At 43.1% G+C, this 14,568-nt stretch overlaps 1 protein-coding gene across 1 annotated transcript; it reads left to right on the top strand.

Moving 5' to 3' along the window:
* Positions 1-1,682: 1,682 nt before the first annotated feature.
* Positions 1,683-13,671, top strand: LOC106561380 (solute carrier family 23 member 1). The gene is made up of 12 exons (XM_014125268.2): positions 1,683-1,967; positions 6,434-6,568; positions 6,942-7,099; positions 9,297-9,456; positions 10,323-10,504; positions 10,839-10,959; positions 11,127-11,283; positions 11,530-11,783; positions 11,929-12,093; positions 12,422-12,530; positions 12,690-12,785; positions 12,987-13,671. Exons 1-12 carry the CDS (start codon positions 1,920-1,922, stop codon positions 13,247-13,249), a joined length of 1,848 nt encoding a protein of 615 aa, XP_013980743.1. The 5' UTR covers positions 1,683-1,919; the 3' UTR covers positions 13,250-13,671.
* Positions 13,672-14,568: the final 897 nt, after the last annotated feature.

The raw sequence follows: 14,568 nt of genomic DNA, 5'->3' as shown, positions 1-14,568 counted from the left end.
TCTCCGTAAGACAAAAATAATGGTCTTCCAAAAAAGGTCCAGTTGCCAGGACCCCGAATACAAATTCCATCTAGACACGTTGCCCTAAAGCACACAAAAAACTATAGATACCTCGGCCTAAACATCAGCGCCACAGGTAACTTCCACAAAGCTGTGAACGATCTGAGAGACAAGTCAAGAAGGGCCTTCTGTGCCAGCAAAAGGAACATAAAATTCGACATATCAATTAGGATCTGGCTAAAAATACTTGAATCCGTTATAGAACCCATTGCCGTTCATGGTTGTGAGGTCTGAGGTCCGCTTACCAACCAAGAATTCACAAAATGGGACAAACACCAAATTGAGACTCTGCATGCAGAATTCTGCAGAAATATCCTCTGTGAACGATGTAAAACACCAAATAATGCATGTAGAGGAGAATTAGGCCGATACCCGCTAATTATCAAAATCCAGAAAAGAGCCGTTAAATTCTACAACCACCTAAAAGGAAGCGATTCCCAAACCTTCCATAACAAAGCCATCACCTACAGAGAAATTAACCTGGAGAAGAGCCCTCTAAGCAAGCTGGTCCTGGGGCTCTGTTCACAAACGCAAACAGACCCCACAGAGCTCCAGGACAGCAACACAATTAGACACAACCAAATCATGAGAAAACAAAAAGATAATTACTTGACACATTGGAAAGAATTTATAAAAATACAGAGAAAACTCGAATGCTATTTGGCCCTAAACAGAGAGTACACAGTGGCAGAATACCTGACCACTGTGACTGACCCAACATTAAGGAAAGCTTTGACTATGTACAGACTCAATGAGCATAGCCTTGCTATTGAGAAAGGCCACCGAGACAGACCTAGCTCTCAAGAGAAGACAGGCTATGTGCACACTGCCCACAAAATGAGGTGGAAACTGAGCTGCACTTCCTAACCTCCGGCCAAATGTATGACCATATTAGAGACACATATTTCCCTCAGATTACACAGGCCCACAAAGAATTTGAAAACAAATCCAATTTTGATAAACTTCCATATCCATTGTGTGAAATACCACAGTGTGCAATCACAGCAGCAATATTTGTGACCTGTTGCCACAAGAAAAGGGCAACCAGTGAAGAACAAACACCATTCTAAATACAACCTATATTTATGTTTATTTATTTTCCCTTTTGTACTTTAACTATTTGCACATGATTACAACACTGTATATAGACATAATATGAACTTTTTTAAGTGTAATGTTTACTGTACATTTTTTATTGTTTATTTCACTTTTGTTTATTCTCTATTTCACTTGCTTTGGCAATGTTAACATATGTTTCCCATGCCAATAACGCCCTTAAATTAAAATTGAATTGAGAGAGAGATGTTATATGTCATAGTTTGGTTCACTAGAAGGGGGAGAAGGGGGAGGAGGTTGAATCACATACAGTATTTTTCTCTGGTATACGGTACTGACGTCAGGGTTATACAGTAAAGAGTGTTTAGGATTCCAATGTCTCTAAATGTGTTATTGTTTCTATTAGTTCAACATTGTGCTTTAGCAACACAACATTTTTTTGTCATGCCAATAAAAGAGAGAGAGAAAGAGAGGTAGAGCTAGTGCCCTGAAAGGTTCTATTCTATGGTCGCGAGGGCCTGATCAGCTGATTGCCTTGCTGTTGTAATTGGGTTCACATGAGAGGCTGGTGGTGGGACTCATTTCAGTTACAATCAGCAGTAGTCTCGTGTTTGAACTCTCTCTTTACTTCTCTCTCCATCCCTCCTTCCCCTATCTTGCTCTCTCTCTCCCCCCTCTCCCCGCATACTATCTCTCTCTTTTTTCTCCTTCTCCTGTGTTCTCTCTCCTCTTTGCTCGCCTGTTAAGATTATTCACTCATAACTCAGAGGACCCAACATCCTAGCTGAGTCCAGACTGGAGCCATGGCTCCAGAAAAGGAAAGCAATGGTCTTGAAAACTACGCATTTGCTGTAAGTATGAACACAATTATTCCCGTGCTGGAGGATTCTGTTGACATTTGCTGCAGTGACTTTGAGTAAAGATTATGTTCATAGTAAACCTAAAAGTTACAGGCTGTAAAGCATAAACCCTGTAACATTTAGAAATGTATACACAATATTCAACAATGATAGTTTTCTTTGTATCGGAGATGAACATTTGCGAGCGCCACCTATTACAGGTACCAGTTCTGAGGGAACACATGTAATGCATTTTCTGCACATAGATGAATGTGTAAACTCAAACAAAGAAACAAATTCCAAGTGATTTTCAGCCTTGGTGATATATTGATCTCTTCCTCTTAACTAATTACCATATCATAACACATGTGGTACTCTTCAGATTGCATACTGTAGTATTGTAATAGTGTAACGGGCTACAATAGTAAGTTAATCATTTCCAAGAAGTCTGAGTGAATTCATAAGAGCTGAGTGACTTGAATTCCTTAGAATGGGTCTTGTTTATATGAATGCTACTTCAACCCAACAGTCACATGTATACCTTGAAATAGGATGTGTGCTCTATTATGGGTTTGGTTGGGCAGAATGGAGCTGCTCATTCTTATTAGGCTGAGAAGTGTTGTTAACTTTCTATACGGTTCCGCCGGTACGATCACCTGACCCGCAATTAGTCCCTCATGCATAACTTAGTTATAATGGCTCTCTGGTGCAAATAATTCAAATCAAATCAAATCAAATCAAATGTATTTATATAGCCCTTCGTACATCAGCTGATATCTCAAAGTGCTGTACAGAAACCCAGCCTAAAACCCCAAACAGCAAGCAATGCATGTGAAAGAAGCACGGTGGCTAGGAAAAACTCCCTAGAAAGGCCAAAAACCTAGGAAGAAACCTAGAGAGGAACCAGGCTATGAGGGGTGGCCAGTCCTCTTCTGGCTGTGCAGGGTGGATATTATAACAGAACATGGTCAAGATGTTAAAATGTTCATAAATGACCAGCATGGTCAAATAATAATAATCATAGTAGTTGTCGAGGGTGCAACAAGCACGTCCGGTGAACAGGTCAGGGTTCCATAGCCGCAGGCAGAGCAGTTGAAACTGGAGCAGCAGCACGGCCAGGTGGACTGGGGACAGCAAGGAGTCATCATACCAGGTAGTCCTGAGGCATGGTCCTAGGGCTCAGGTCCTCCGAGAGAAAGACAGAAAGAGAGAAAGAGAGAATTAGAGAGAGCATATTTAAATTCACACAGGACACCGGATAAGACAAGAGAAATACTCCAGATGTAACAGACTGACCCTAGCCCCCCCGACACATAAACTACTGCAGCATAAATACTGGCGGCTGAGACAGGAGGGATCAGAAGACAATGTGGCCCCATCCGATGATACCCCCCGGACAGGGCCAAACAGGCAGGATATAACCCCACCCACTTTGCCAAAGGACAGCCCCCACACCACTAGAGGGATGTCTCCAACCACCAACTTACCGTCCTAAGACAAGGCCGAGTATAGCCCACAACGATCTCCGCCATGGCACAACCCAAGGGGGGGCGCCAACCCAGACAGGAAGACCACGTCAGTGACTCAACCCACTCAAGTGACGCACCCCTCCCATGGACGGCATGGAAGAACACCAGTAAGCCAGTGACTCAGCCCCTGTAAAAGGGTTAGAGGCAGAGAATCCCAGTGGAAAGAGGGGAACCGACAAGGCAGAGACAGCAAGGGCGGTTCGTTGCTCCAGCCTTTCCGTTCACCTTCACACTCCTGGGCCAGACTATACTTAATCATAGGACCTACTGAAGAGATAAGTCTTCAGTAAAGACTTAAAGGTTGAGACTGAGTCTGCGTCTCTCACATTGGTAGGCAGACCATTCCATAAAAATGGAGCTCTATAGGAGAAAGCCCTACCTCCAGCCGTTTGCTTAGAAATTCTAGGGACAATTAGGAGGCCTGCTTCTTGTGACCGTAGCGTACGTGTAGGTATGTACGGCAGGACCAAATCGGAAAGATAGGTAGGAGCAAGCCCATGTAATGCTTTGTAGGTTTGCAGTAAAACCTTGAAATCAGCCCTTGCCTTAACAGGAAGCCAGTGTAGGGAGGCTAGCACTGGAGTAATATGATCAAATTTTTTGGTTCTAGTCAGGATTCTAGCAGCCGTATTTAGCACTAACTGAAGTTTGCTTAGTGCTTTATCCGGGTTGCCGGAAAGTAGAGCATTGCAGTAGTCCAGCCTAGAAGTAACAAAAGCATGGATTAATTTTTCTGCGTCATTTTTGGACAGAAAGTTTCTAATTTTTGCAATGTTACGTAGATGGAAAAAAGCTGTCCTTGAAACAGTCTTGATATGTTCTTCAAAAGAGAGATCAGTGTCCAGAGTAACGCCGAGGTCCTTCACAGTTTTATTTGAGACGACTGTACAACCATCCAGATTAATTGTCAGATTCAACAGAAGATCTCTTTGTTTCTTGGGACCTAGAACAAGCATCTCTGTTTTGTCCGAGTTTAAAAGTAGAAAGTTTGCAGCCATCCACTTCTTTATGTCTGAAACACAGGCTTCTAGCGAGGGCAATTTTGGGGCTTCACCATGTTTCATTGAAATGTACAGCTGTGTGTCGTCCGCATAGCAGTGAAATTTAACATTATGTTTTCGAATGACATCCCCAAGAGGTAAAATATATAGTGAAAACAATAGTGGTCCTAAAACGGAACCTTGAGGAACACCGAAATTTACAATTGATTTGTCAGAGGACAAACCATTCACAGAGACAAACTGATATCTTTCCGACAGATAAGATCTAAACCAGGCCAGAACTTGTCCATGTAGACCAATTTGGTTTTCCAATCTCTCCAAAAGAATGTGGTGATCGATGGTATCAAAAGCGGCACTAAGATCTAGGAGCACGAGGACAGATGCAGAGCCTCGGTCTGACGTCATTAAAAGGTCATTTACCACCTTCACAAGTGCAGTCTCAGTGCTATGATGGGGTCTAAAACCAGACTGACGCGTTTCGTATACATTGTTTGTCTTCAGGAAGGCAGTGAGTTGCTGTGCAACAGCTTTTTCTAAAATTTTTGAGAGGAATGGAAGATTCGATATAGGCCGATAGTTTTTATAATTTCTGGGTCAAGATTCGTCTTTTTCAAGAGAGGCTTTATTACTGCCACTTTTAGTGAGCTTGGTACACATCCGGTGGATAGAGAGCCGTTTATTATGTTCAACGTAGGAGGGCCAAGCACAGGAAGCAGCTCTTTCAGTAGTTAAGTTGGAATAGGGTCCAGTATGCAGCTTGAGGGTTTGGAGGCCATGATTATTTTCATCATTGTGTCAAGAGATACAGTACTAAAACACTTTAGTATCTCCCTTGATCCTAGGTCCTGACAGAGTTGTGTAGACTCAGGACAATGGAGCTTTGGAGGAATACCCAGATTTAAAGAGGAGTCCGTAATTTGGTTTCGAATGATTTTTTTTTTGACCGCAAAATTACAGGAAACAGTAAGGGGCAAGAATTTTTTTTAAAGATACTGGGTTTCTATGCGAGTTGTTGGATTTGTTGATTTGTTGACACACATATTTCTGATCAAATTGATTTTCTCCATGATAGCCCTGAAAATGTAATTAGCTACACATATTAGCCACTAATTTGTAGTTTATAAGTGTGTATATAAGTAGCTAATAAGACTTTTATTTTCTGCATAAATATTGTCCAGAAATGAGCTCATTGTACAGAAAGGGGCACACCTCCCCAACCCCATGATCAAAATCATATAATGTTTGCCTGAAATAAAGGATTTGTGTAGTTTAATGAGATAAGAAATGTATTAATCTTATATCATATACTGTACGCTATACAGTCAACATTCAAATCAAATTTGACATAAACAATTAGCAACTAAGCTTCCATAGTGTAAGCAAACAGTCTACACACATCTCTGAGTAAATCTATTCAGCAAGCACTGATAGGCTGGCTTTGGTATACAACTATATGTGACACGGTTTTCCAGAATGTCTTAACAAAACACTTTCAGTAAATCATTTAAAACCCCTATGGGTGATAGTAGCCCTTTCCTGCATATTTTCATAATTTCATCATCAATAAAGTTACTGTTTAGAAACAGATGAAAATTCAGTGTCTCTATGTCAAAATGTTGTGTTATATTTAAGTCTTCTGTAATGTAAATAAAGTGTAATATTGGGATGCAAACTCAAAATTAAATACATTTCAACTCAATATCTGACATGGTACAGGTGTCTTCTTTTTTTAAGCCCATAACCATATGTGTGAGGTGTATACTTTCGTTTCAAGGTAGATTTATTTAAGACTACCTAGAATCACTCTGTGTGACCCTGATTTAGCTCACTGCATTAAAAGGTTTTAAGCCTATGTTATGAGTGATATTATGCCTGTGTTATGAGTGATATTATGTCTGTCAGACCTATTTGAGCCCCAATGAATGCGACCCTGGTCTCTGTCCTGTAGATTGATGGGCGTTTCTGTGATCTGGAGAAGGATGGAGAGGGTTCGGATCTCTCTGAGGAGGACGACAAGAACAAACTGGCTTACTGTGTCACAGACATCCCACCCTGGTACCTTTGCATCATTCTGGGCATCCAGGTAGGTCCAAGCCCTACTTTGTATAATTGGAGGCTCACTGGTCGAGGTTGGCCTGGGTGCAGCAGAGGATGGGCTTTCTCAGGGCTCCATTGATTTGATTAGGCAGTGTAATCAATTGGATGAACAGTCAAATAACCTAGTTTCCCAGGATTAATTTGGGCTCAAATTAAAAAGAAAGCCACCAAGTCACATGAGGACCTCAATCTTAAATATTCAACAGCGGGATTTTTGTTGAGGCTGATGGCAAATATTGTACCTGTACCTGTGATTTCAGCTGCTCATCTTGGCTTCAGTATCCTCGGTGGGTTTAACCCTCATGAGTGCCTCTCCTCTTCTTCCTCTCTCCCCTCCATCCCCCCCTGTCTCTCCTCAGCATTGCCTGACAGCGTTTGGAGGGATCATCGCCATCCCTCTGATCCTGTCTCAGGGTCTGTGTCTGCAGCATGACAGCCTGACCCAGGGTCACCTCATCAGCACCATCTTCTTTGTGTCAGGCGTGTGCACCCTGCTGCAGGTCACCTTTGGAATCAGGTGAGGAGGGGAGCTGGGGTTGGTTGGATATTGCTTTGGGCCAATCATTCATCAGGAACAACAGTGACTGTTGACATAAAGGGGGCCTACAGCAAGGGGAAGAAAGAACAAAGGGGCCAAACTTTATATGGTCAATGAAGAATGACCTTAAAAAGATAACCTCTTGTGAAGGTGGAGTTACCCATGATATATGGAGACACCATACAGGTAGAGGGCGAGGCTTGGCATCTCCTTGTTGTCTTGTCATGTTGGAATCAAAACAAAGTGCCATAAATTCCATGAAATCAATATACTTTAAAACCAATGAAACCAAATCCAAACTGTGTAGACATGTTATCAGCTCGCTGATAATCACCCAAATGAACGCTAGACAGTCAGGGAGCATCGAAAATTCCCAAAACGATGGATATATAGAGGAATTTGTTTTGCAAATTTTGACGGCGAGGGAAAAAATAATAATGTAGTGCAGCACTCCAGACCTTGTTGAAGACTGAATGAAGCCCCCGGGGCAAAATGAGTTTGACACCCCTGAACTGAGCTGTATACTATGGGTTCTTAAGTTTCCTTCTAAGCCTCTGTTGACCTTTGGAGCATGTTTTTCAGGTCAGTGTGATGCATTAGCCTCACACAATAGGATATTATGCAGTGGGCACTGGGGCTTTAGGTTATTAAAGCATGTGCCATTATTGTGCACTAGCTAGGTCTTAGTATGTTATGCAAGTGCTAGATTTCTCTCAGAAACATCTATTTTCTGACTGAGAATGGAAAATGAGAGTTGTTGTTCTATCTATGGTGTACTGTAAGCAAGGTGTTGTTCTATCTATGGTGTACCGTAAGCAAGGTGTTGTTCTAACTATGGTGTACCGTGAGCAAGGTGTTGTTCTATCTATGGTGTACCAAAAGCAAGGTGTTGTTCTATCTATGGTGTACTGTAAGCAAGGTGTTGTTCTATCTATGGTGTACTGTAAGCAAGGTGTTGTAGTATCTATGGTGTACTGTAAGCAAGGTGTTGTTCTATCTATGGTGTACCGTAAGCAAGGTGTTGTAGTATCTATGGTGTACTGTAAGCAAGGTGTTGTTCTATCTATGGTGTACCGTAAGCAAGGTGTTGTAGTATCTATGGTGTACTGTAAGCAAGGTGTTGTTCTATCTATGGTGTACTGTAAGGCCATGTATGGCACTGCCCAGCTGCCCAGGTCCAACCTGGCCAACCATAACCTGACCCAGAGTTCTGCATCATATCATCATAACAGGATTAGGTAGGAATTTCCATCTTATTAGGTCGATAAACTAGCTCACATTAAGTCCACATTCCTGCAGGCAAAGATCTCCAAAAGCCTGGAGGTCAGCTGTGAGGAAAACAATGGATGTGTTGAACTCGCTAGTAGGGAGTGAAACTCCAGCACAGCCCTGATCAGTATATGAGATGTGACACATTTATACGTGTCAGTTAGAAACGTAGCTAATTGTATTGTAATGCCATAGGAGTCAACATTTACACAGACAAACGATCAGTTCACTGTATTTAGAGGGTCCATTGTCATTACTGATCCATCTGTCATCAGTAGTATAATTGAAAGTGGGGTCTAATGTATCAGAGGATGGAGACACACAGCAGATAGTCATTACATTAACCTGTAGGAGTCTTGATTGGAAAGACATGGTTTTTACATAACGTCCTCACAAGATTTGAATCAGCCCTTCAAGGCCTAAAATTAGATCTAGAGAAACAATGTGCTGTGTGAGTCAGGCCAACCTGGAGGTTGCGTGTTTTGGATTGGGTTAGCTAAGTACTTGCACTTTGGCTGGGAGTTGATTGAGACTGTTCTCTACGGAAAGAAAGGAGGGGTTGATTCATAAAAGGCAACCTTTGTTTGGATGATGTTACAGTAGTGCTCTGCATCTCAGCTCAATACTCATCTCTGACTACTACTGTACAAGACAAGTCTGTTTTGGATGATACTACAAAGCAAAGGGATTTCAATTCATCCTAATTCCCTGTGAAATTGATTATGGGGATGAATTCCTTATGTACTAGTCTCTACACTTTAGACAGAACATCTTTGCAATTGTGATTTCAGACATCATACTTCCCCCTCTCTCTCTTCCCCTCTCTCTCTCTCCCCCGCTCTCTTGCACTTTCTCTCTTCCTTCCCCCTCTCTCTTTCTCTCCCTAATCTCTCTCTCTACCCCTCAGACTGCCCATTCTTCAGGGGGGTACTTTCACCTTGCTGGCTCCCTCCATGGCCATGCTGTCGATGCCAGAGTGGACATGCCCTGCCTGGACCCAGAACGCTTCCCTGGTCAACACCACCTCTCCTGAGTATGTAGAGGTGTGGCAGAGCCGCATGCGAGCGGTGAGTGACACACTTACCACACGGAGTGAGAGAGAGAGAGAGAGAGAGAGAGAGAGAGAGAGAGAGAGAGAGAGAGAGAGAGAGAGAGAGAGAGAGGAGAGATGGTGGAGCATGGCGCTTGTAATGCCAGGGTTTGATTCCCGGAACCATTCATATTGTAAAATGTATGTACTGACTGTAAGTTTTGGATAAAAGCGTCTGCTAAATGGCATAAACAGTACACAGGGTGTACAAAACATTAGGAACGCCTGCTCTTTCCATGACATAGACTGACCAGGTAAATCCTTATTGATGTCACCTGTTAAATCCACTTCAGTCAGTGTAGATGAATGGGAGGAGGCAGGTTAAATAACGATTTTTAAGCCTTGAGACAATTGAACATGGATTGTATATGTGTGCCATTCAGAGGGTGAATGGGCAAGACAAAATGTTTAAGTGCCTTTGAACGGGGTATGGTAGTAGGTGCCAGGTGCACCGGTTTGAGTGTCTCAAGAACTGCAGCCCTTCTGGGTTTTTCATGCTCAACAGTTTTTTGTGTGTATCAAGAATGGTCCACCACCCAAAGGACAATCAGCCAAATCAGCCATCATCCCTGTAGAATGCTTTTGACACCTTGTAGAGTCATGCCCCAACGAATGGAGGCTGTTCTGAGGGCAAAAGGGGTTGCAACTCAATATTAGGAAGGTGTTCGTAATATTTTATACACTCAGTGTATTTTATAGAGAGAGGGCGAGTTTAGCCACGTTAGAACATTTCTGAATAACCCTTGACAAGCCATTATTTACAGGATTCCCATCTATAGGGTTTCCCATCATATTGTGGTTATTGATTGTGTGTATATGCTTATGTGGTTTATTCCTCTACAGCTACAGGGCTCCATCATGGTGGGCTCCTTGTTCCAGGTCCTGGTGGGTTTCTCTGGCCTCATCGGTCTCTTCATGCGTTTCATTGGTCCCCTTACCATCGCACCCACCATCTCTCTGATTGGCCTGTCCCTATACGACTCAGCTGGAATGAATGCAGGGAACCACTGGGGCATCTCAACTATGTATGTACCTCTCAGTATGGTTATTTAAGTCTGATTTATGGGTTTTACTTCAAACCCCCCCACAAGCCTGTAGTCATCAAACCTTGACCTGGAGAGCCATAAGGTGTGCAGGTTTGTGTTCCTGCCCAGCATTAAAACTACAGATTCAATTAATCGGCTGGATTTAGGCTTTTAACAAAAGCATGCACACCCTCTAGCTGTCCTGGACCAGGTTTGGCGTAAGCTATGAATTCATGCATGTCAATGGCTACATACTGTAAGATGGTACCCATGCTAAGTGCATAGCTAGAGGGCACATTCTGCTTTGTGAACAGAGATAGTCTCTTTCCTACAGGACGACTGCTCTGATCATCCTGTTCTCCCAGTACCTCCGACACATCCCTGTACCATTCCCCACATACAGCAAGACCAAGAAACTCCACACCTCCAAGATCTACATCTTCCAGATTCTACCAGTAAGTCCATTGGGAAATTAAGACTGAAAGCTGTTCATTGTTCTCTCAAGCCCTTATATAGGACCCAGAGTTTTCCCTGGTCAGTTTCTGTGGTCTGGAAAAACTTCTGGTCCTAATAATGACTGGTGTAACATATTTACATGTACTGTATGTGACGTCTTCCTCAGGTGCTCCTTGGCATCACACTGTCATGGCTGATCTGTTACATCTTCACCATCTCTGACGTCCTGCCCTCACAGCCGGAGCAATATGGCTACCTGGCTCGCACAGACCTGAAGGGGGATGTCATAGTCCAAGCCCCCTGGTTCAGATTCCCATACCCAGGTATGAGGCACAGCCGCTCAGGGGGAATCATAAGCAACAACTCCATAACCTGATAATCAGATGTTTGGATACGTTTTTCCTGGTCTGGTCACATGGTCAGGTCACATGGTATGGTTACATGGTCAGGAAAACCCCTAACCCCAACCTTTAGTACTATATGGGTAATGAATATGTATGGTTTATTGATATGTGCATTATTAAAAAGACCCTAATGTATTATACATTAACTGGACCACCCAAACTCAGGTCAGTGGGGCTTACCAACTGTGAGCCTGGCAGGAGTGGTAGGGATCTTGGCTGGGGTGATATCCTCCATGATAGAGTCGGTGGGGGACTACCACGCCTGTGCCAGGCTGTCAGGGGCCCCTCCTCCCCCAAAGCATGCCATCAACAGGGGCATTGGCATCGAGGGGCTTGGCTGTCTGCTGGCTGGGGCCTGGGGCACAGGCAACGGAACCACCTCCTACAGTGAGAATGTGGGAGCATTGGGGATCACCAAGGTGAGATGGGCTAGAGGCTATTTTTCAATATATAATCTGTTTTTAGATGTTAAACTGAGCTGAATCAATGTTTTTTGGAATATGGAACTTATAAAAGTTATTAGCTGTGAACAGTCTCAATAGACAATGTTCTCTTTTCTTGTAGGTGGGCAGTCGAATGGTGATCGTTGCTGGTGGCGTCTTGCTGATCATCATGGGACTGTTTGGTAAAATTGGAGCCATTTTCACCACCATCCCCACACCTGTGGTTGGAGGAATGTTCTTGGTCATGTTTGGGGTCATATCTGCAGCTGGAGTTTCAAATCTGCAGGTAAACTCCTGTGGAGACTCAAACCAGTTTGGACAGTTGCCTAGGTTAATTTACACACTGTTTTTGTACAGTGGCCACAAGACAATTTGCATATGAAAGTCTTTACTGACAAGTACGGTTGGAAAACTCAGGTAAAAGTCTCAGGTTTTCCAGAAATCCCAGTTAAAATATTTCTGGTATCAGGAGGGAATAAGCAGGATCTCCGGGAATCCTTTAACCAGGATTTATGGAAAATATGGGAATTTGGGAAAGTTATTGTAATTTTGGAACCCTAATGACTGGTTGGCTCTGTTTATTTGTCATCTCCTCTCTCCTTATCATTTGACAGTATGCAGACATGAACTCCTCCCGGAACATCTTTATCTTTGGGTTTTCCATGTTTTCCGGGCTGGTCATTCCAAACTGGATATTCAAGAACCCAGATGCCATAGCAACAGGTATCAGAGCAGATAACACATGTAACACTGTAAAACAAAATATTCAAACTTCTTTACAAAAAGCTGGGGGAAAAGCTCAACAGAAGATCAACATGGAGATCTAAGGTTCCTCTAGTATGTGAATTGGCCCAGTGTGATGAACTGTATTCTCTTTGTCAGGTGTGGTTGAGCTGGACCAACTGCTGCAGGTGCTTCTGACAACCAGCATGTTTGTTGGAGGCTTCTTTGGGTTCTTCCTTGACAACACCATTCCTGGTAAGCTTCCACCCAGGAATAAGGGGGAATATCTATGCAACTGTTTCACATAGAGTAATGATTAGGTAAAGAGTAGACATATTCAATGTTAGTTAATCTCCTCCCCAGACCTCAAAAACATTATACAGCTTTCCTAAGATTCACAAGTCTCTGTTATAGGTGAGTTGAAGCATTCTAACGCCACTGCTTTGGGCCACACAGGAACCAAGCGAGAGCGAGGCATCATAGCCTGGAACAAGATCCACCTGGACGACTCCAGCAACACCTTGGAGAGTAGCGAGGTGTACAACCTTCCATTTGGAATCAGCTCTTGCCTCTCCTCCTACACCTGGGTTCGATATGTGCCGTTCCTCCCTCTGAATGCACCCAGCTCACAGGACAAGCCCGGGGTGGACTCTTTGGACACCAGGAAGCAACCTGGGAAGCCAGAGCCCTCACATATCATCAGATCAGTGGCCCTATGAACACTGAGCAAGCCCAGACTCTGGCTAAAACAACAACAACAATAACAAAGGCAGCTCTCGTGACTTGGACCAGCTGTCCTGCTCTTAAGACACTGTAAAAGAACGCTATCCATACTTATTTAGTCAGACATTTTCTACTCACTTCTTGGCCAGAATCAGATCAGCAGTAACCCTCATTATCCAACAAACGCATAGCTTTTCATTGTTTTTGTTTAGGCAGTGTCGGAGGTGTAACTGCATTAGAGCTGTAATAATCCACAAGCGGCTCCTGGCGTTATCTATCGCACACATTGCCATTGGATGCACCCAGTAGCATTAGTAGAAATCCCATGCAGTCACGTTACAAGTTCAAACACTGGAATGTGGGATGTAATGTACATCTTGATTAGGTTGATATAAATCCCTATTATGTTGTTTAATGATTTTAAATGTGTCATTATTTCTATAAAGCCTACACTTTCTCATTCTGAACTTTTAACATGGCTAGGATATCAGGACAGGTGTGGTTTCATGACAATGACTACAACAGCAGCTGCTATACATATTGACAGCTCTAACATCTGCGTGTACCATCGCGCACATGTTGATTTTGTCCCCCCACACCAGACGCAATCAGGACTCGCAGTTTGAAATATCAAAACTATACTCTGAACCAATTATATTCATTTGGGGACAAGTTGAAAAGCATTAAACATTTATGGCAATTTAGCTAGCTTGCTTGCTTTTGCTAGCTAATTTGTCCTGGGATATAAACATTGGGTTGTTATTTTACCTGAAATGCACAAGTCCTCTACTCCGACAATTAATCCACAGATAAAACGGTAAACCAAATGAGTTTCTAGTCATCTCTCCTCCTTCCTTCAGGCTTATTATTATTATTTGGACTTTATAGGTGCATTACCACAACCGACTGGAGTGTGGATCTCAGTTCATCTTTCAATCACCCACATGTGTATATGTTCCTAAAAACCAATGAGGAGATGGCACGTGTGTATATGCTCCTAAAAACCAATGAGGAGATGGCACGTGGGTATATGCTCCTAAAAACCAATGAGGAGATGGCACGTGGGTATATGTTCCTAAAAACCAATGAGGAGATGGCACGTGGGTATATGCTTCTAAAAACCAATGAGGAGACGGCAGAGGAAGGACTTGCAGCACGTTGAGCGTCACAAATACAACCAAGTTATATTTTACCGCCTGGCTACGCAGATGCTCGCTGACGCGTTCGAGCAGTGTGGGTGCAATGATTGAATAACATGTATGTGTATTTTGCAACGCTCACGCACGCGACACATTCGGTCTGGTCAGCATGTAAT

Source organism: Salmo salar, chromosome ssa10 (genome assembly GCF_905237065.1).
Source record: "Salmo salar chromosome ssa10, Ssal_v3.1, whole genome shotgun sequence".
Classification (NCBI taxonomy): domain Eukaryota; kingdom Metazoa; phylum Chordata; class Actinopteri; order Salmoniformes; family Salmonidae; genus Salmo; species Salmo salar.
Note: the sequence above shows the minus strand (reverse complement) of the source record. Positions and strands in the feature narration are given on the sequence as shown.